This window comes from Aythya marila (assembly GCF_965140915.1).
Source record: "Aythya marila genome assembly, chromosome: 11".
Classification (NCBI taxonomy): domain Eukaryota; kingdom Metazoa; phylum Chordata; class Aves; order Anseriformes; family Anatidae; genus Aythya; species Aythya marila.
In genome coordinates, this window is record NC_139052.1 from 13,697,829 (window position 1) to 13,718,292 (window position 20,464).

General features: G+C 47.9%; 1 protein-coding gene across 3 annotated transcripts; it reads right to left on the bottom strand.

The window, feature by feature from the left end:
• Window positions 1–237: 237 nt before the first annotated feature.
• Window positions 238–17,022, bottom strand: TICRR (TOPBP1 interacting checkpoint and replication regulator). Of its 3 annotated transcripts, none has more exons than XM_082768657.1 (22): window positions 16,479–17,022; window positions 15,122–15,407; window positions 14,336–14,577; window positions 13,845–14,088; window positions 13,270–13,402; window positions 12,356–12,498; window positions 11,412–11,624; window positions 10,734–10,882; window positions 10,156–10,250; window positions 9,668–9,761; window positions 9,423–9,502; window positions 8,865–9,107; window positions 8,175–8,271; window positions 7,937–8,006; window positions 7,110–7,250; window positions 6,537–6,627; window positions 6,020–6,081; window positions 5,043–5,195; window positions 4,169–4,326; window positions 1,692–3,978; window positions 972–1,082; window positions 238–652 (listed from the first exon to the last, which is right to left on the bottom strand). In XM_082768657.1, exons 1-22 carry the CDS (start codon window positions 16,884–16,886, stop codon window positions 534–536), a joined length of 5,619 nt encoding a protein of 1,872 aa, XP_082624783.1. In that variant the 5' UTR covers window positions 16,887–17,022; the 3' UTR covers window positions 238–533. The 3 variants fall into 3 exon arrangements, with proteins under 3 accessions (XP_082624783.1, XP_082624782.1, XP_082624784.1); XM_082768656.1 differs by having other exon boundaries at window positions 5,043–5,198; XM_082768658.1 differs by lacking the exon at window positions 972–1,082 and having other exon boundaries at window positions 5,043–5,198.
• Between the last annotated feature and the right edge of the window lie 3,442 nt (window positions 17,023–20,464).

Genomic DNA, 20,464 nt, shown 5'->3' on the forward strand with positions numbered 1-20,464 from the left:
AAATCACCTGATCTCATCTCCAGTTACTCCATTCCAAGTTTTACCACTCAAATGTCCCTGTCTGTGGCACAGTGGATGCAGCTAACAGAGGGCCCCAGTTAGTAGGAGGACAAGACAAACCAAGGAGCACGCAGCCTGATTTCTGTACATTCACCTCCAGCTTCCTTCATGCAGCCACCACCTCTTGCCCACAACGTGGGGTAGAGACAGACTTCTGACCAAGTGATGTAGTGAAAATTCAGATCAGTTTATTTTACAAGAAAGCCGTCAAAGGTGGGCAATTCTCCCTCTTTGCTGAGCAGGACTGAACCTTAACTGCACAACTCAGCTACTACAGACAGGAGAAGTGTCAGACAGGGCTGACATAATTGAGGTTAAAACCTTTAGATGGTCTTTATTTCCACTGCCCTATTCCTCCATCCCATCTCCCACCAATACAGACAGCTCCAGGACAGCACCAATTAAAAGTTCCTTGTTAAAATCCCCATGGTACAGCTCAGATAACAGTTTCCCGTGTTGTTCTGGCTCCAAATTCAGCTGAGCAGCCTTTTCCGGGAGTAAGTCCTGCTGAGGGGCCGCTTCCTGGAAGCCACGCTGTGGAATGGAGACAGCTCCTGGTTGGTCATAACTTCAAGGGCATCCGATTCTCCTTCTACAAGAGATGAAAAAATTAAAGCCACAATTTGCTCAAAATTTACTTCCTGGTGACTCCAAGAAACCCAGTATCACCAGGAGCAGTACGCTCAACTTCCTGTTCTGCTACTCTTTTCTTCACTGCTACCACCCCACCTTCCAAACGTCCCAGTTCACACCAAATTTTTAGGAAGTGTGAGAGAAGACACAGCACAGAAGTGCTTTGCTGCACCAAGCCCAAGCCCCGGCAAGCTTGTGTTCTCATTTAACTGCAGGCAAGGGGAGCACACCGGGCAGCCTGCTGGAGCCCAGCCCTCCCCTACAGCACAAGGAGTTACCTCGAGCACGCTTCCGAGCCGGCGGCGTCTGCCCCTTACACAGCAGCGGAGACTGAGTCAGCGCCAGGAGGCTGCTCGCTGACAGCGCGCTCTTCAGCGGTGGAGTTGTACCTGGAGAAGCACAGTGACACGCTGCAAACTGGCAACTCGAGAGCGCCTTTAAGTCTCAGCCCTTACTCAGCCTCGAAGCTTCCATCAGCACAAGTGATATTTCCAATTTATCTAAAACTGGGGGTTTCTGGCACCGAGCAAGTCTGCAGTTGCACCTTCACACGTTTCATTCTCTCAGAATTCATTGCCTGGTTCAATTTCAACACACACTGCACTATGAGTGCTGTCACTTTCCTCAAGCCATGGTTTGTATTCCATCCTGTGTGCTGTAGTTACCTTACCGAACCTTTTTCCACTATGTGCTTCTTCAGGGAGGAATTGGATGCAATTCTTAATTTTTCCTTTTAATTTGTCCAGCCTCCTGCTCTTTCACATTTATTACCCTTTTGCATCATTATTACTCCACTGATGAAACGCTCACAAACTCCCACTAGCTGAATTCCTCACAGCTGATCTGCCTCTCCACATAATTAGCTTCCTTGTCACTTGCAACCCACTCTCCCTCTCCATCTCAGTCTCCCTAAGACAGACAGAAAATAGTTGTGCCTTTTCTCTCCCCTACCCCACACTTTTAGCCATCTCTGAATTTCAAGAGAGCCACTTAATTACCTGATAAAAGGAAGACATCATCGTCCCCCATGCAATTGGGCTGCACAGGAGTTAGGAGTGAACACGCTCTGGGCTTCTCAGAAAGCACCGAGTCTGTCCTTGATTTGCTTCTGTTGCCCTCATCCGGGGAAAAGACACAGGGATCCGAGTTGTGCTTGTCACTGCAGGTTCTCTTAGCCTCGTGATTCTCCTCCTTCTCTGGAGATAGGGATGTAAATGTCCGCTTCCGCGGTTTTAAGCCAAAAGTTCCCACAACAAAGCTCTCTTCAGCTCTGGGATCAGAATCAGGAGGAGATGCCTGATCCTGCAGCCTGCAAATCCCTTCCAGTTCAAACTCTCCGAGCATACTTATTACTCTGCTGCTGCAGCGCTCCAAGACCTTCACTTCTCCTTCTCTGCCTGCTGACATCCTTCTTTCATCCGCAGTTTTCTCGTTTCGACCAGAGCCAGCGCTAGCAGTGCTGCCTGCTGCTCTCCTCCTCCGAGGCCAGTCCTTGATAGCATCAGGGGTGCTCTTCCCCTTCAGCCTTGGAGAAGGCGTCTGGGGAACTTCTGCTTCCAGGGGAGACGGGGAGGTGGCGTTCGAAGCACAGCTCGTTGGGGTGCACGACTGGCAGATGTAGGTCTGCCCCCCACCTTTCCCGGGCGTACTGTGGAAAGCACGGAAGCAGGAGGGTGAGACACAGGCAGCTGCCAGCTTCCCTGGATGTTTGCTACACGAGGCCGTAGCAAGATCACCGAAGGGGCTTTCTCCTCCCTTGGGTTTGCTGGCACTTGCTTCAGGCTGAACCTCCAGCGCTGAGCAAGAGTTGATTTTCTTAATGCGAAGCTTGGGTAAGCCTGAAGCTTGCATTTCAAGTTCGACCTCATAAGTGGGTGGGCTGGCAGAAGGCGCTTTGCAATGGCTTTTAGGGGTGGAGAACTTGGCTGGAAGCTCAGGGTTTCCCATCCGTGCTGCGGCCTCCCGCTGCCTCCTGTCTGCGGTGCAGCGCAAGGAGTAGGCAGGAGCAGACTTTGGTAGAGGAGGTGAAGTACTCAGGGCACACCTGGAGTGCCTCCGGAGAGACGGAGCCTTTGTCCTCGTGTATTCTTCTCTCAGGAGGCTTCTTGCCTCCAACTCATCGCTGCTTGTTTGAGAACTGCTTAAGAAGGACTCACAGGTGCTCGCACTGGAGTTTCCCTCCTTAAGCACCTGCTCGCACTCCGTCTCAGCACTCAGCGCACATTCTCCAGCAGGCAGCTTCAGAGAGGAATGCTCATCCACATTTTCTGGGTCCTTTCCTGGAGAAGAGTTCTGAGCCATTACACCCACTGGTTTGTTTTTCTCTGACACAGGGGTATTTTCAGGAATTTGGGACTTAGAGAGCTGGAGGCTTTCTTCACAAGAGCTATCACCGTTATCACGATGGCTGTCCTTATTTCTGGAAGGCGTTTCACATGCACGTGGTGTGAGGTCCTCTCCTCCAGAATCCGGCTTGCACCCACCTTGCTTGGAGGCGTTAAGTGGGGACTTTGGCAAAGAGCCAGCGATACCTGGAGATTTTAGGAGAGATGTTTTAGGCACAATAAGTTCCCAGCGAGACTCCCCAGCCTGCACATGGGAAGGAGAGCTGATGGCTGCGGCACAGAGAGGAGAACTGAAGGGAGACTGCAGCTTCACAGTGAGCTCAGACATTTCTGCAGTCAGGGGGCTGGCAGGTAGTGCAGGTAACTTTGAACCTGAATCTTCAAGCTTCCTGGGAGTACTTTCCATTGCTTGAGATACTGCTTCTGGCTGCACCCGAATTTCACTTGGAAAGATGAGCCTCTGAGTACCAGCTGGGGAGGATAATTTTGAGAGGGACCTCAACGAACACCTTGGAGTTCGCAGTTCTGTAAGAAAACTTTCCTGGAGGGCAGATGGGGAAGAACCAAGTGGATTCGAGTTGTTGTGAGGTAGTGAGGAGTTCACAGTGTTTGATGCCTCATTATGCTCCGGCATTTGTAAGGCAGCCTCTTTGTAAGGAGGGGAAAGTTCGTCTTGTAGAGTACGATCCTCAGGCGTTACTTGCAGTAAGTGAACCCTTTTACTTTCCCGTAACACAGATGGGGACTTGGCCCCTTGTACAGGACGAGAAAAATACTTTCCCAAACACTTGGCTGCACTCTGCTTAGCAGCTGGGCTTTTGCTGGGAGTCTTCTCCAGTTTTTGGGGAGTCCTGTGGAGAATGCGAGGTGATCTCCTAGGTAGTTTACTGGCAGAATTCAGTAGCTTCTGCGTAGATTTATGAGGTGTTTTTCTAGGAGTCTGCAGGGGGGAAAAAAAAGGAATCAGCCTTGCTCTATTCCAACAGTATTACCCATCCTTCTTAACATTTACTTCAAGGTTTAAAGCAAACTGTTTGATTAGACTTAAACACTAAATTTAAGATGTATTGGTCTCACTAAACACAGAGTAAGGGGATTGAAGGAAGAGAGAGGGGGGCAATTGTTTTTACCTGACAGGCCGTCAGCTCCTTCAAGTTTAAAGAATCCTTTCTTGTTCTCCTCCTTCCAGATGAATGCTTCTCTGCAGGGCTACACGTATCAATGACTGCACCAAAAAAGAGTCTCTTGGGAGTCTGGACTGTGGGGCTCTTGGAGTGCAGCTTAATGGCTGTGAAATGGAATAGTACAATTCAACTAACACCAAGAAACCCGCCATGAACAATCATCTCAGTCACTTCAGATGTACGGACAGGTAGTATACAAAGCTGCCTGCCCTAGCAGGTTTTTTTTTCTAGCCTGATGTTAAGATTCAGTAGAATTATTATTTCCCAAACTAAAACTGATATCCATCCATAGAAAGAGTGCTCTAGGAAAAAAAAAGCTCAGCCTCCTATTTTATTTACAGCTCATAGCATCAGAAAGTTCTAGTTCAAGACTGAGGATTCCAGTAGGTAAAATATAAAGAAATAAGTGAAACCATTGCAACTGATAATCCTAGTGAGAAACCCAGCAAAGAAGACCCCATCAGTCACTGCTTTATGCCTTTATGCAGCCAGGAGACAAACTAGCTTTAGGATTTCTGTCCCAAATTTGACATGGTTTCACTGCATTTAAGGGATGCAGAATGGCAATCAGTGATATTCTGTTAGATGGGCCTGACTAGTTGAAGTTGGCAGTGTACTCATCATAGAAATAGCTGCCTCTCCATCCTACAGATGGAGATTCTCAGTTCAAGAATTAGTGGGGCTGAGTTTCTCTCTACAGAAGACATTACATGATAGCTCTTCACTCCTTACAGTCTTTTAGAGAACGAATCAAACTTTGAGCTATCCACGCCAGCTTTTCAGATCAGCAATATCAGCCTGCTCAGGTTCCATTCAGTACCTGCTACATCCTGCTGAGTGCAGCTCTCCTCTTCTCGTCCTTGGTGGACTCCCTGTGAATTCTGTGAGCTGGGCTGCGCAGCAGAATAGAAAACACCAGAGTGGGTCCTATTCAACGACAGTTGTTTGATGCGTGGACTTCTTCTTAAACCTGCTTCTGAAAGGTAATGATATCAGAGACTGAAGCTTCTTTCTCCCTCAACAATAGTGACATCTTCAGGAACAGATCACAATGGAAAAGAACACGCTAAGAAGAAACTTCCACACAGTAACATTAATCTCGCATACAAAGGCAAGTATGTGAAGAAAAACGCTTCTACTTTCCTGGGGTGTTCGGAATACTAATGCACACAAGTCTCCTTCCAAATCATAGTCTCCTGTCCTCTAAGTCATGATCACTTTCTTTCCTCTCCAGCAATTGCACGAGAAGGAATACTAGAAAAATCCATATTCAATCCAAGTTACATCCAGATTAGTTAACTCTCCGTTAGTTAACTCTCCTCTTTTTACTGAATTTTACCTTCCTACTTGCCCAACCATGCTCTTTTCTTCTTCCTTCCTGAGGAAGAGAAACAGCAGTAGCCAACATGACATTGCCACGTGGCTCTGCAGAATACTGGTCTGTGACAGTAGAAGCCAGAGCAGTTTTAGGGTCCCAGCACTAACACATTGCATTAAAAAAAACATGCTGGTTTGACCATAATTACAGCAGCTCAAGGTCTTGTTGACCCATGAAGTCCTTCAAATATCTTCACTTCAGGTAAAGAGTAACTTTTCCAAGTGAAAATGCAGAGGATAGTCAAAGGGTAATCAAAGCAGCAAGCTGCAAATAGTTCCATCAGAGGAGGCTGTGCTCCACCAACAATTGTAGAATACTTCTGTGTCACTTATTTGTGAGTTACCTACATCGAAGCACACTCATCTTAAGGACTACAACAAGCAAAAATAGCTTTAATCAAAAAAAACCTTCCTGCTTACCAATTATGGCCTTCTCTGGAGACTCTTCTACAACACCAGTGTCACAGCCTGGATCAGAAGACCTTTAAAAAAAACAGTTCAGACTTCACGTACTGTTCTCATTTACAAAAACAAAACGTACCATGAAAACTGAAAAGCAGTACTATATTCTGCAATACACTGCTTTGGGGGCTACCCTGAGCAGCCAGTAAGCACTCTGCCTCCTATTAAGGCATGACTGAGTATAAGCATCTTTCTAGCTGTAGGATTGGCAGCATTTGCTTCCACATGAAACTGCTACGTCTAAGTCAGGATTGCACTTCAGAAATTCTCAGCGCAGCAGCTAAACCTGAACAGCGCTCTGCTGCAGGAATTAAAGTACTTTTACTTACACAATGAAACTTAGCCTCCACTGGTTCTCGGTTCTCTTTGCTACCTTAGGTGAAGGTGACACTTTGAAAACAAAGACATCTGGTTCTTGTGCTCAGCCATCAAACACCCAGCACTTACTGACGAAATTCAGAAAGAGCTTACTCACCGGCCTTTGATCTGCCTATGCAGTAGTCTCCTAGAGACCTGTTTATGTAGTGGTGTTTCTGCAACTCTCTTGGTCAGTAACTTGTGATGATCTGAAAAATAAAGAAATTCAAGCAATGAATGGATATAGCACCACACAATTAGAAAGCAGTTAGGAGAAAGAATTTATTTCACACGGGTTTCAGCTTATGAATGACTGCCAATATGGAACAACTAGGGATCAGCCTCCCAGTACTCAAATTATTCTATGTATTTAGGAGTCCAGTGTCTTCACTTCTTTCTTATTCCCTCAATTTATTAATAGCACTAACTTTAATGTGACACACGTAAGATTGCTTCCATTCTTTAACCTTAATTCACAGATCTTTTTGTAACCAAGCATTTTTAACGTTTGATTTCTTTGTGAGGTGTATGGAATTCAGCAAAAAACAGGTTTCAGTTCCAATGCCATCCTGTTCTCTCTACAAACAATCACAGCAATGATTCAAAATGCTTTCACCTGATTTGATAACACCACACAATTAGTTTCAGAAGCGCTTCCATAGCTATCCTACACATGCAAGTTATGACCTACCCTTAGCACCTTCATCAGAGCATTTGTATTTTAGGCCTTCCACAGCAGATACTGACTGGCTTCTAGGCATCTTTTTCATAGACTTTTTGGATGGTGAACGTATCCCTTCGTTGAAGAGGTTCCTCCTTACCTTTGTAACCTCTGTGAGGAAAGACAAAGCAAGAAAGGATCGGATTAAAAGGAAAAAGTAGCAAGTCAGAAGTATTTTAGAGGCCAGAACACATTGAAAAATGGCCTGTTTTTTTGTTTGTTTTTGTGTGTGTGTGTGGGGAGGGGGGGGAAGGGGAGGGAGAGTTGTTTATGGACTGTGTCATTCTCTAAATCTATCCTGGACTTAAGTTTGTATTATCCATACTTTCCAGCAATAAGCTGCTAGCAGGTGCCACAGGAAAAGCAGCCAGCCAGCATCCCAGATGGAGCAACACTGAGTAAGCTACAAAGTCGCAACTGAAGTACACGTGGGTTCGGGGAACAGATGTGGGATTTAAATCCTATTACATACTTTTGAGGAGAAACATCCTATTTCCAGATGTAAGAGTTTTCTCCTGCCCTCACTCTTTTTCAGAGCAGATGGAAATAATTGCAACAGCCAAGGAAGAACTGAAAGGTTGTTGTTTTTTTTTTTCAGGATATACGATGCAAGTTTTCTGTACGTGAGCACACAGAAAACAACTATTTTTGTCCTCAAAGTTTTTTTTTCCAGAATTCAGCAGTTTCCTTCAGATTTCCAGGATGCTTCAGCATGATTTCATGAGCTCACTGAAATTTACAGGGATAGCACGTGCTGAAGACGCACCTTTCCATGGAAAAGCTAGAAGTCAATATACCTTGCACTGCTTCTTTCTGCAGAGGCATTTGTTGGGATTTCTCAGTGGCAAGGTGAGAACGTGAGCTCTCCTAAAACAAACAAAAATAAATCAGACTCACTGGAAGTTTTGATACCAGGCACACCTACTGAGTTAATACAAAGCAAGGTTTCTTTTTTCCCCACTCAAGTGTCACTTCACAATGTTGCTGCACCCCTGCACGAGCAACCCACACACAACCCTTCTGTGAGAGTTTTACCTTTCTGAGGGGAGTCTTGGCTGTCTTGGGAATCTCAATTTGACGCAAGTTCTGTGATGCTTCTGTCATGCTCCTGTGTCTGGCTAATATATTATTCCTTTAGAAGTCATACAAAGATGAAGTTAAAATAAGATCAGAAGTGTAGTTATCAAACTAATGACAATTAAACATGGGTTTGACTCTTGAGATAGAAAGCCTTTATCTAAATTCAGACTGCAAATTATTAGTTAGTACATCATTTGTTACAATATTGAAAAATGATTTGCAATATAACTACTATAATTAACTTTAAAGTTGGTATTAAACTCACTTCACAGTTTGCAGAAACGTACACAATCCTCAACACAGAGGGCTCCAGTAAATCTCAGTTTTAACTTTAGTGATACAGGGTCACCTAACTGCATAGCAGAACTTCTCTCAGAAGAGGCCCACAAACTCTGCTTGTGCATAGAGCAGGCATACAGAATCAAATCAAGATTACACTTTCATATAATAAAATAATGGGAAGTTAAAATGAAAACTGGGAGCCCTTTATATTTCCCATCAGGCTTGCAGAGCTCTCAGCAAGTGTGAATTTGCCCCAACTAGCCATCGAGCAACAGAAACCAAAACGATAGAGCTATAGTTTAGTTAGCTCCACAGACGCAGGCCAGGCTGCACCAAGCTGCCTCCCTCATTTGGGATTATTACCTTCTCTTTTTGGCAGATCGGGTGCGCAGTTCCTCCAGCTGATCACCCTCACTGCGTAGGCAAACAGCACTGGGAGTTAGGGCAGATGATAAAGACTCTGGAAGGCCTGGAGATTTGCTATCCAGAGTCACTGAATCATCACTGAAGAAGTCTGAAGGCAGAACAGATGCCAGCTTCGGTGGTATTTGTGTACCCAGACTGTAGTACAGATCTCCAAGGGTCTTCGGTATAGAATTCATATACCTAGTGCATCAGAGAACCCACATCAAATAAAGTCCTCCACAAAACCAACTCCATTACAATCCCCAGGTTTAAACTGAATCCTTAGGTAAACTGAATCCTTAGGTATCAATTAAAAAAAAGCTTTTTTTTGCTACTGGTTTACATGCTTATCAGCTACATTTCTGTTAATTAAAAGTGTAACAAGCAGAATGGTCTAAACTTCTTAGAATTACAAGAATGCAGTAAATCAAAGCTGTAGATTTCTGTTTACTCAGAGAGAGCACACAACCAAAGTCACAGTCTCCAGTAAGAATCGAGTTACCCCAAAAAACTTACAAATCCAGTATTTCCTCTAGAAACTTTGTGAGATAAGCTGGGTCTTCAGTCAGACATAAAATGCGCAGCATGTCTGTCATCTGGAAGAAAATCAGGTGAAAAAATGGATTAAGCCATGACAGTTGTTAACACCAGATTTTTAGCAAGGAATACAGAATGTTACAGTAGAATCAGGGGAAAACTATAAGGTCCAGGTCTACATTCCTCATGCCATCCAAATCCACAACCTGGTCTAGTCTACTTACCTCTTCTAACAGCTGCTCCATTTCATCAGCGTTGCTTTGTAGTGAAGGGCACTGAAGACACAACTCAAGGCGCAAGAATACCTGAAGTTGACACCTAAGAAAACAAGCAGTCATTTACTGACCCTTTATCTGGAGCAAACTGGTATTTACTTGAAAATGGTTACTCAAAAAAAAAAAAAGGTAAATATTGTAGGGGAAGTGGCTCCTTTTGACAACCTAAATCAGTTAATATTTCCTTTTGGTGGCAGGGGAAATGCCTTATTTCAGATTTTGGCTGTAATACTTGTCATATAATATATATTTGCATTTAATGAAAAGGTTTTACCATTGATTCTTTGAAATGTTTTTTTGAAGTGTTTGATATGTTTGCTTCTTTGGAACGTTTACTCATGTAAATACCTTTCCACTTGCACAAAAAAGCTACCATCAAGAATCGCTAACTAACTCTACAGCATCTCTGAAGCTGAAGCAAATAAAATGTCTCATACTCTCTGACTTTGGTTTCTTTCTCTGAGCCATGCTGTTGTCTGAGCACTTTGCTTGTCTTCAGAAGATGGTTTCTGACTTGTTCCACGCAGGCCACCTGTAAAGACACAATTAAAACAAAGTTTGTAATTTTGTGCCACTATCTTGGGAATAGCTTGATTTTTTCTTGTCCTTCAAGGAAGGAATTGCTTTGATTTCAGTGACTTAGCAAAGATTAATCATGAAAAGCAAAAAAACAGAAGACAACTTTTTAAGATATGGTTTGTTAGAATTGATTTTTTTTTTTTATACTGTCCTCAAGCAACATTAAAATTCAAAATGAGGTCATTGTAAAGGAAAAATTGATCTGTTGCAATTTTTACCAGTGGTGTGAACTGATAACTGAAATGGATTTTCTGACATTCCTTACAATTACCTACAGATTTTTACAACTGATTCAGGACAGATAGGAGTTAGTGGTTTTAACCAAGTGCAAACATATTTAAAAAAATAAGGTAAATTGAAGGAAAAAAGTAGCCTGAAATAGCAAAAAATCTAATTCCTAGATCAGTAACAACCCTGCTTACATATTCTTACCTACCTCTTTCTCTTTGGCATTTTGTACTTTCAAGAACCTTTTAATGGCCATGATCATGTTCTGGGCACACACAGATGAAATAACTTCCTCAGCAACAGCTTTCTGATAGCTTGTAATTAGATGGGCCTGCAGTTCCTCCTCGGTTTTGAAGTCTGCAAAGGAAGTGATCGAAGTCAACTAAACAGAAATTTAACACTCCTTACTGATTAAAACCCCATTCCAACTGAAGAAAGGATTACAGGAGGCCATTAACAAGATTTTTCTCCAACAAAGACACACGCAGACCACATAACAATAACAGAAGCGGCCCTAGGTCCAGAACAAATGATCCAAACATCACCAAGGGGTACTTTGCTTTACTTCTTTTGGTACAGAACTACAACAAAGGACACCACAGTCCTTTATCATTCTTTTCAGATGGGGCAGGAAACTAATTCCAGAGGTTATAACACTATTATAACATTATGATGTAAACCTTTACAAAAACCAAATGGGAGAAAGGTGAAAAATTAGAAGTAATAACCAGAGTATGACAACACAGATATAGAAACCCAAACAATCTGCTCGCTACCTACTGGTACTCCACTCCATTATTTTCTTTCTTTCGCCTTTCCCCAAAAATCCAACATAACCGCCTACAAATATAAGGACTGGTATCAGAACTGGTAAGTCAGTACTCGCCTACTGATATTTTAAGAGCCTTTTCCTTTTCTTCCCATTTTTCATCCAACCTTTTCGCTGAAAGCTTCTGCGGAAACTTCTCACTCACTGCTGGTGGCACACCATCAGGTTGAAACTTCTGTGCTTTGACGTTGAGCCTTGCAACATTAAGCATCTGCAGGGATCTGGGCATGGTCTTCATCTTCTGCCTGACTGGAGTTCGGGGAACCCCACCTGCAACGCAACAGAAAGAGAGTTAGTTCCACCAAACAATGGGCCAGGAACACCACCAAGGGAGAACATAATTTAGAGTTATGTGCTGCTATCAGGCAACATTAGTAACTTTTAGTTGAAAATAAATAGGCTGTAAAAGGATTGTATTTCTCCGTGAAATGTACAGGCAGCAGAGGAGGTAGCAAGTTCTCCAGGTCAGAAGTGAGGGAAAATTTTCACTCCAGGTAAGTTACAAGTAGAATCAGAAGTTGCACATGCCTGAAGCAATTTTGTGTCACAGAAATGGAGATATCTGACGGTTAAGGATATATCGTGAAGATACCTGCACCACTGCTTAAAATACTAAAATGTAACAATGAAACTCTTCTGGAAAACAAAGTGTTCAATTTCTCCAAGTTATTTAAAAAAATAAATAAATAAAGAGGTTCCAATATTTAGCAGAAGTTGTAGCAGTCTCTGTTCCAACAACTAGTGAAACTGCAGAGCTCTGCATGCTGCTTTTTAATCGTCAGTCACTGTGTAGCCTTGAATTTAGGAGTTATCTGGGTTGTACTAAAGGACAATATTAGTATTTAAGTTATGCTGTCTTTTAAATAGAGAAAAAAAATCTAAAGCATGCCACTACTCAGGAAAGGATGGATCTTTAGGGTTTATACAATAAGGAGGCCTGCTGAGAAATCTCTATCATCTTTAATTGATAACATTCACATATAATCTCAAATCATACATACGTCTTTTTCTGTTATTTCCTGGTCCAGCTGTGGCAGATATTTCACTGAATTTTCTTTGGTACAGCTCAGACAGACTTTCTGAGAGTTCCACTTCAGATTGGTCTGCACCATCCTTCTCATTAGCACAAGGAGCCTGCAGGAGCCTACATAAAAGAGCAATTCAACACAGGTATCAAAAAAGAGAGGGGGAGGCACGCCTCTTGTTCTTACTGCATATGAACCTGCTTCTACGCGCGAGCCTTTCTTCCTGCAAGCCTTAGGGAAGCACAATTCTACAGTGCAAGTAACACAGGCTGGTACTCTTCTAAAGCCTGCTCCCTATCAGCCTTACAGAAGCAATAAATCCACCCAATCCTCCAGCTTAAAAGAATCACACCGAACTGGAAACAAGCACAGCAGGAGGCAGGAGTTGCCTGATGTATGACAAATGCCACTGATCCATGTCAAAAGCACACACGAGCAGCTTCATGCTACCGAGGCTGTCCTACGTTATGCATTTTTTATGTTACATTCAGCAAGATCTTTAAAGCATGCAGATTAATACGTTCTCAGTAAACACCAATGGTGGTAACAAAACCACCAGCACTTTGCAGTGAATCTTACTGAAGCAGAAGAGGTGCAATCTGCCACCTGGCAGATCTGAATAGCTTTGGTCATTTAAACCATCTATCTCACTCCTGAAGCTGTCAAGACCTTAATGCAAGCTGACTGCTACCCAAATATCCTGTTCCCACTCCCTTTTGTCTCACACACCAAGGCATATTGAAGCAAAAGCACATAATGCTTCTGTTTCTGTGCTCAGTTTACTAAGATGAGCATTTCATTCTAGCACTTTGAGCAACAATTCAGCCATGCTCCCTTAAAAGGGAGCAGAAATTCTTGAGTACTACTCAGACTGGTTTCATAAGAAGTACCTGAATGACTCCATCAGGTCTGAGCTTGCTCCACAAACGTTTGATGAATGGTACCATGCTTCAAGCACTGAAGGATGCCAGCTCCCTGTATCCGACAGCTCCCGTCGGACCCACTCTGGCACAGGAGTTTCTTCTGAACAGACAAAAATAAAAGTATTAGAAGGAAGCTAAATGAAATGGCAGAAGGCTTTGGCCTCCATAGGGGCTCTAAGACAGGTTTCCAAAGCTCAGCTCATGTAGGGACAATTTACTAGCCAAACATCAGGCTGGGAGACCCGTAAGATTCACATTAAATAAGAGGTGAGCCAAAAGTAGTCTCCGTGCAGCCACATGCAAAGGTTTCACAGAGGTAGCCCACATAACACTTTTTAAAAACTTGTCCCCAAGCACGTGCAGCTGTGCTTTACCTACAAGGCAATAGGAACTAATGCTGTCAATAGAACTGAAAGGCCTGAGCCACAGAAATCAAGACAAAATGAGACTCCTCACTGAGGAAATCCTTAGGTCTGATTTGGAGTGGAAGGCTCTGAAGCTAGAGCGGATCAAAATACAGCTTTGCATTTCCTTATGCCTACCTGGGCTAGCTAGAGAATCCTCCGCTGACATGTCAATGTTACTCAACATGCTATGCACAATATCTGGGAGATGCAGAGCGGGATCTTGGGGAGGGTCCTCCACCACTGCTCCTACTAGGTCGTGCTGCTGAGCCTCTGCGGTCTGCTCAGCACGCAGGAGGGTGAGAACTGCGGCGCTCTCAGAAAGCGGGGACAGAACCGCAGTGCAGGGGCTCCACGTCTTGGATAGAGACACTTCAGCAACCTACATCAAAAAAATAATACACGTTTACATTTTCTGGAAATATACAAAGACTTAATGAGCATGAACATTTTACAAACTGGTTGTAGACATGCATGATCTTCTAAAAACTGTTCCAAAACTAGCTCCAAATGAGCAATTTGCAGCATAACAAATAGCAGCATTATTGTTTTCATAACATGACACTGTCACCCTTTTTGCCACGACTTGTTTCAAAACAGATACTAGTTTAGGGCAAAGAAAGATTTACCATGTACAGTTCTTCAGCCACTAGACTTCTCAGCAGCTGATGAAACACCACCCGGTTATGTTCTGCACAGTCAGCCTCGGAAATGTGCAGTACCCAGCTCTCTGTGAGAAAGCTGCCAGCCTGCATCCAGTTCCAGCCCGTCAAGCTGCCTTTCAGGAAGATATCGACTGGACAACACAGTTGTTGTTGGCTCATGGCTAGAGGTTCCAGAATCACGGCACACTTTTCCTCCTTCTTTCCTCCTGTGCAAGGACAAAATAAAAACAGAAGCCCTAAACTGTGTAAAAAATTCTTTTATCTGGATGGAGACAGCTTCAACGCAAGAAAAACAAATATCAGGATTAAACAGGGAACAGCTCTTCACTAAGATCTCCCCGGGCTCTCATGAAGGAGCTGAGTGCATGAAGGGACTACTGAAGAAAGAAAATGCACATCGCATGCTGCTTTAAGGTTAAGTTTTCTTTTGAAAGGCCTTTTTATGCATCTTCTTGGTTTAGCCAGGCTGAAGAAACTGAGCTAAAGCACGTAGAGGGCTGTACGCCTACGTAGTACGGGACCAGCAATGAGCTCTTCATGCACCCAAACTTCTGGAAAGCATGGAAGAGACCCGAACAGGAATACAGGCCTATCACTCTCATACCAGAAGAATAAGAAGATTTAAAACACACATAATAAGAAACGTAGACCCTTAAACATCTAAAGTAACTCCCACTCATGTTGTAAACAATGGAAACTGATCAAGAACCCTGGCTAACAGACTTATTATTATGCCTTAAAAAATATTACCAGGCATGCTGAGAAACAACGTCCCTTCCTGCTTGGGGAATGCTGCTTGAAATACGGAGGGCTTTGAAAACAAGCAGGTCAAGGTTGAGTCCAGCGGCAGAAGCGACGTCCATGGCAGCGTCTGCGGCACGGGGGAACTCGGGTCTCCAAGAAAGCCGTGCCCAAGGTGCGCCCTGTGGTGGCTCAAACACTGCACTAAGGTTTCGGATGGCAAAATGGTGCCTCCTATCTGCTGGAGCAGCTCAAGCATTGTCCAGTAGCCAACATGATCCGGGGATTCAATCACCTGAAATGAAGTAACAGAGGGGGCTCCAGTTCACATCGGCAGTGAGACAATCTCTACCCAAACAACAAATAAAGACTGCACATTTCTAGAAGAAGTGGTGTAACAAGCACACAAACAGCATCTCAGTTCTTCCCAAGTGTTTTCATGGACTCTACCAACTTCCAGGGGCACCCAACAGAGAAAAGACTACTCCAAATGAACTAAGACGTAGCCAGTACTTTCAAGGATGCGTTTTTGAGTTTAGTATCTAGACACCTGAACTGCCACACTGCTACCTAACTCCAAGGACAAGACAGCCCATCGATAAACCCTGGAGTTAGTAAATCACTGACATGTCTCAGTCAAAAGGAGAACTTCCATTACGGCTTCCATGACAAGGACATAGGCAAAGCAGGGACATTTAACGCCTTCTTTGCCTCCATCTCCAGCGCTGATGCTGGGCTTCAGGACCCAGCTTGCCCTGAGCAGGAGGACCATGACGGTGGAAATGACAAACTCCCAACCGACCCTGACCACGTGCAGGATTTGCTGCTCCACCTGGACCCAGACAAGCCCATGGGTCCGGATGGCATCCTGTTTGACAAATTTGGTTTCCTTTTATGGTAAGATCAACCCATCTAGTCGATCAAGGGAAACCAGCTGATGTGATCTTTTTGGACTTCAGTAAAGCTTTTGACAGTTTCCCTTAGGATCCTACTGGGCAAAATGTCCAGCATACAGCTGAACAAAAACGTCATCCAATGGGTGAGCAACTGGCTGACGGGCAGGGCTCAAAGGGTTGTGGCAAATGGGGCCACATCTGGCTGGCAGACAGTCAGTGGTGGGGTCCCTAAAGGCTCCATTTCAGGGCCAGTCCTCTTTGACGTCTTTATAAATGATTTGGATGTAGGACTAGAAGGTGTTTTGAGCAAGTTCTACGATCCCAGCTGTCAGCGTCTTAGTGACCAGGGCTACGTGGCAGTGGCTGCAGACCTCCTTCCCACCCAAAGCTCGCCACACAGAACAGGATCCCCTTCCTTCTCGTACAGGAGCTTGGTGTAGAGATGGCCCAGCAGAGCCTTTGCTCCCTACCTGTGACCACTCAGCGGTGTCCACCCAGTACAGCGTGACCTTCTGGTCCACCAGCAGCTCCTGGACGCCCCTGGGCAGGAGTTTCTCTGCCACCTCCTGGGCCGTGGGCGGCTCGAGGGGCGCAGCAGCAGCACTGCCAGACACGAACTGCCGCAGCTCCCGGCCGGAGTGGGGACAGGGCGAGAAGAGGAACACGGCATTGGCGAAGCCCTCGGGGGCCGCCAGGTTCTCAGGGACCTCTCCCCTCGCCGGCCCGGGCGCTGACCTGCGGCTGGCTCGGAGGGGCTTGGTGGGGGAGGCGATCTCGGGCCGCTCCCACTGGAAGCCCAGCAGCGTCTCCTTCAGCCCGCCGTGCGTGAGGGCGGCGCGGGGCGCGGGGCCGGGCAGGCCGCTCTGTGCGGCCCCCATGCGCTCGGCCAGCTCCTCCTCGAAGCGAGCCCAAGCGCCGGGCCCCGGCTGCCGAAAGCCGCCGCCCCGCGAGGCCCCGCCGCGGCCGCCCAGCGAGTCGAAGAAGCGGAAGGCCCAGCGCAGGCGGGGCGGCCCGAAGCGGCAGCACAAGTGGTTGAGGAGGCGCAGGGCGCCCCGCCGCAGCCGCGCCCGCCGGCACGGGCTGGAGGTGTCCAGCAGGAACACGGCGCTGGGCGAGCACGGCACCGACATGGCGGCGGCGGCGGCGGCGGCCCCCTCAGGGCCTCCTCACGGCCTCCTCCCGGCCCCGCGGCCCGCTCACGGCGCCCCCCGGCCCGGCGGCCCCTCTCCCCCTCACGCCGCCGCCGCCATTACGCGCTCGTCTGCTCGCGCCTCAGCCTCGCGCTCCCTCATTGGCCGCCGCCACCAGCCCGCCTTCCCCAACCGGAGCCTCCCATTGGCTCGCCGCGGATGGCCGCGCACGCGCGCTGCGCGGGCCCGCGCTCCGTCTGGGAGCGGTGCTGATTGGCCGCGGTTGGGTGCGCCCGATTGGACGGCGGCGGTGAGGAGCCCGAGGGGGCGTGGCCAAGCGCGAGGGGCCAGCCGATTGGCGGCCGCCGCCGGTTTCAAACTTAAAGGCGGGAGGGGAGGGCGCGGCGGTGACGTCAGCGCCTGGGCGGCCTCTCATTGGCTGCCGGGGCGGGGGCGTCAGCGTGGCGGGGGCGCGCCGGCGGGAGTTCGCGGGGACCACGTGCGGGGGGTGCGCAGCGCAAAGAGGGCACTGAGCGGAGCGTGACCCAAACCAGCACTACCGGGGACCGCCTGGGACCAGAACTGCGTGCAGGGCGCGGGGACAGTGTGGCGGCACCGCCCTGGGGACAGCCGCACGCCTCTCCTCCTCCTCCCTCGCTGTGAGGTTTGCCCTCTCCGCCCGCTCCCCAAGGACACCACCGACTTTTCCTCTTTCCAGTAAAGCCCCTGGGCTCTCGCTGGACAATCATTTACCTGCTGATAAACGTGGTTTTGTGGGACGAAGGGAAGGGAAGGCCGCCAGAAAAATCATTTGTAGGTTGGGCTCACGTTTGGTTGGCACTTTGATCCAAAAAGCGCTATTCTGAACTTAAAAAAGTCGTGCTTTCTTTTGACCTTTTTCCGACATTTCTCCCAGAGCAATATTTAATGGTGAGGTCTCACTTCAGATACGGGCTGAGAAGCCCCAGATCTAAATGCAAGGTTTTATCTCCCACCACACCGACGCTTTGTTCAGCCCTAGTGGACAGCTTGTTTTTCATTCCGCTGAGCCAGCCACAAAGCTTTGTTTTGGATTGCTTCGGGTGCTTTGCTTTCAGGACACTCCTCAAGGACCCGCACACAACGAGTCACCTGAGATGCTGGCTGATGCCCAGAGACTCTCCTGTGCTGCGTGAAAGCTTCGGAGCTTCCCCACATCATGTCCCATCAGTGTCCTGCCTGTCCTGTGTGCCCAGTGCTATGGGTACTGCCTGCTGCTGCTTTGCCCCTGATTTTGGAGCAGCGAGCAGGGCTGGGCATTGCTGCCCCATGTGTCTCTGGGCAGCAATCTGACAACAGCAAGAGCTGCAGGAAGGTTTGGGGACTTCTTGGGTATTAAAGTCTATCTGCTCACTGGCGTGAGCTCCGGTGTCATTCCAGGGTGGAGCGGGACGTGTCCCGTTGTGCCCCCTCCTGAGGAGCAGGATGCACAGCACAAACCTGCTGCGGTCACCTCTGGGACCAGCCCGGTGCCAGTGCCCCTGTGCGAGCAGCGATAAGATCTGCTGGGACAGCTCGCAGTGAACCAAGGAGTCCCCGTGCCCTCCTCTCCTGGGCGAAGCTGCCCAGAGGCCTCCGGGCAAGAGGGAGGGATTTGTGCACACTTCAGATTTTGTTTTTACGTCTCTGAAATATTTTTAGTGCTCGTTAAAAGTGAGGAACTGGGAGAGACCCAGCTGGGACCAGTCCGGTACAACCCTCACCCAGAGCCTTCCCAAGGCAACCGGGACCTGCCCGCTGCCAGCCCAGTTCCACGTCCCGGAGCAGAAGGACAAACGGAGCTGCCCCGAGCCCCTGCACAACCCTGCTGATTTCCTCAGCGAACCTTGGGCTGGGGGGCTGGGGGTAGCTTTACAGACACCTGCACGCTCACGGGGATTTGGTGGCTCACCCTGGCGTGTGGAAATCCCAGTATCACCCTGCAAAGCTGCCTGGGGAGCTGTGCTCCTGGAAGAGGCTCCCAGGGCACGGCTGGGTGAGAGCAGATGAGGGCTGAGCCCTGTGTGCGGCAGCCAGCAGAGCGTGCCGGCTCCACCGGGCTGGCAGGGGCGCAGTGCTGATCGGCAGGGCGATAAGGAAGGGGCAGCGCGAGGCGGTGCAGCAAGGTGAGACTATCGGGCTGATAGAAAAGCTGTTATCCCTCGTGCCCTGCCTGCACGCGCTGAGGAGGGAGGCAGGGGACAGAGCTGCTGCAGGACAGCCCCTGTGGGACCTCCCGGGCTCTGCAGGGACACGGCTGTGGTGCTGCTTTTGGGGGGATGCCACCAATTCAGTGAGCCCCCAGGCTGGAAAGCTCTGCAGTTTGCTTTCTTCTGCTATAGAGGAGTCCCCGCGTAAAGCACAGCTGCTGGGGCTGGGCTACCAGGCTCCAGCAGGTCCCCTTATGTTATGAAATGCTCCTTTGTGCCCCCGTGTCTCCTTTCTCAAGGTTTCCAAGAGCTGCTCCGGGGCAGGGCTGAGGACTGGTCCCGCCACGTAGCAGACAGGAGGACACACAACTGTCAACAGAGCTGCTGGCACTTAGGGCTCAGGTGTCACTCATGGGTTTGGCTTCTTTCTGGCTGAAGGTCTCCTCTTGGTGTGTACGGCTGCAGCCGCCCCGTAGTTGGATGCCCAGAGGATTTCTCAGCTAGGTTACATGCTGCCCTGCTCCCAGGTGACCCTCCGTGGTGCATCTCTCGCTGGCTGCTGTGCCACAGAAACGTGCTCCTCGCTCCCGAGCTGCCTTTCCCAGCTTCTTGCCAAAGCTGCCTCTGCCCTGCCTGGAGCCCAAATGGGATTGGAGAAGGATTTTGTGCAGCCATCAGTCTCTTCGAGACCATCCCCAGCATTTTTCTGCCATCTGTCAGTTTGCGAAGAAAGCAAGCAAGAAATAATAATAAACTCAAATTATTGCCTAATCAACACAGAAATCAGCGCTGCTTGCTCAGCCTGCAGGCCACAATTAGATGCCATCAGCAAATTTGGGCAGCTTGCCTGGGCTGCAGTCTTTCATCTCTGGAAGACTGACAGGCATCTCCGGGATCCGCAGGCAGAGGAAGGAGCTGGGCTCCTCTTGAAGGACTTGCCTGGCTCTTTGAGGGCACAGCACCTGGTTCAGAACGGTGGAAAAAGGAAGAGTTGTGTTCAGTGTAACACCAAAGGAAGCCCCGTGCTGGAGAAGGGGACGTTTAGCCTGCAGCTGAGGGCTGTAGTGCTGAGCTCTCCAGTCCCATCTCTGGCACCCAGCTCCTGCAGCCCCAGCCCAGCTCGTCTTGCCAGGAGGACAGGCTGGGTAACCCTACAGA

Coding starts and splice junctions, on each gene's coding strand:
- TICRR (XM_082768656.1), bottom strand. CDS start 16,886: ATGGGGGCCGCACAGAGCGGCCTGCCCGGCCCCGCGCCCCGCGCCGCC. Junction 10,883..11,411: donor GGCTCTTAAAATATCAGTAG/GCGAGTACTGAC, acceptor CTTCCTTTGCAG/ACTTCAAAACCGAGGAGGAA. Junction 9,503..9,667: donor TGGAGCAGCTGTTAGAAGAG/GTAAGTAGACTA, acceptor ATTTTCTTCCAG/ATGACAGACATGCTGCGCAT.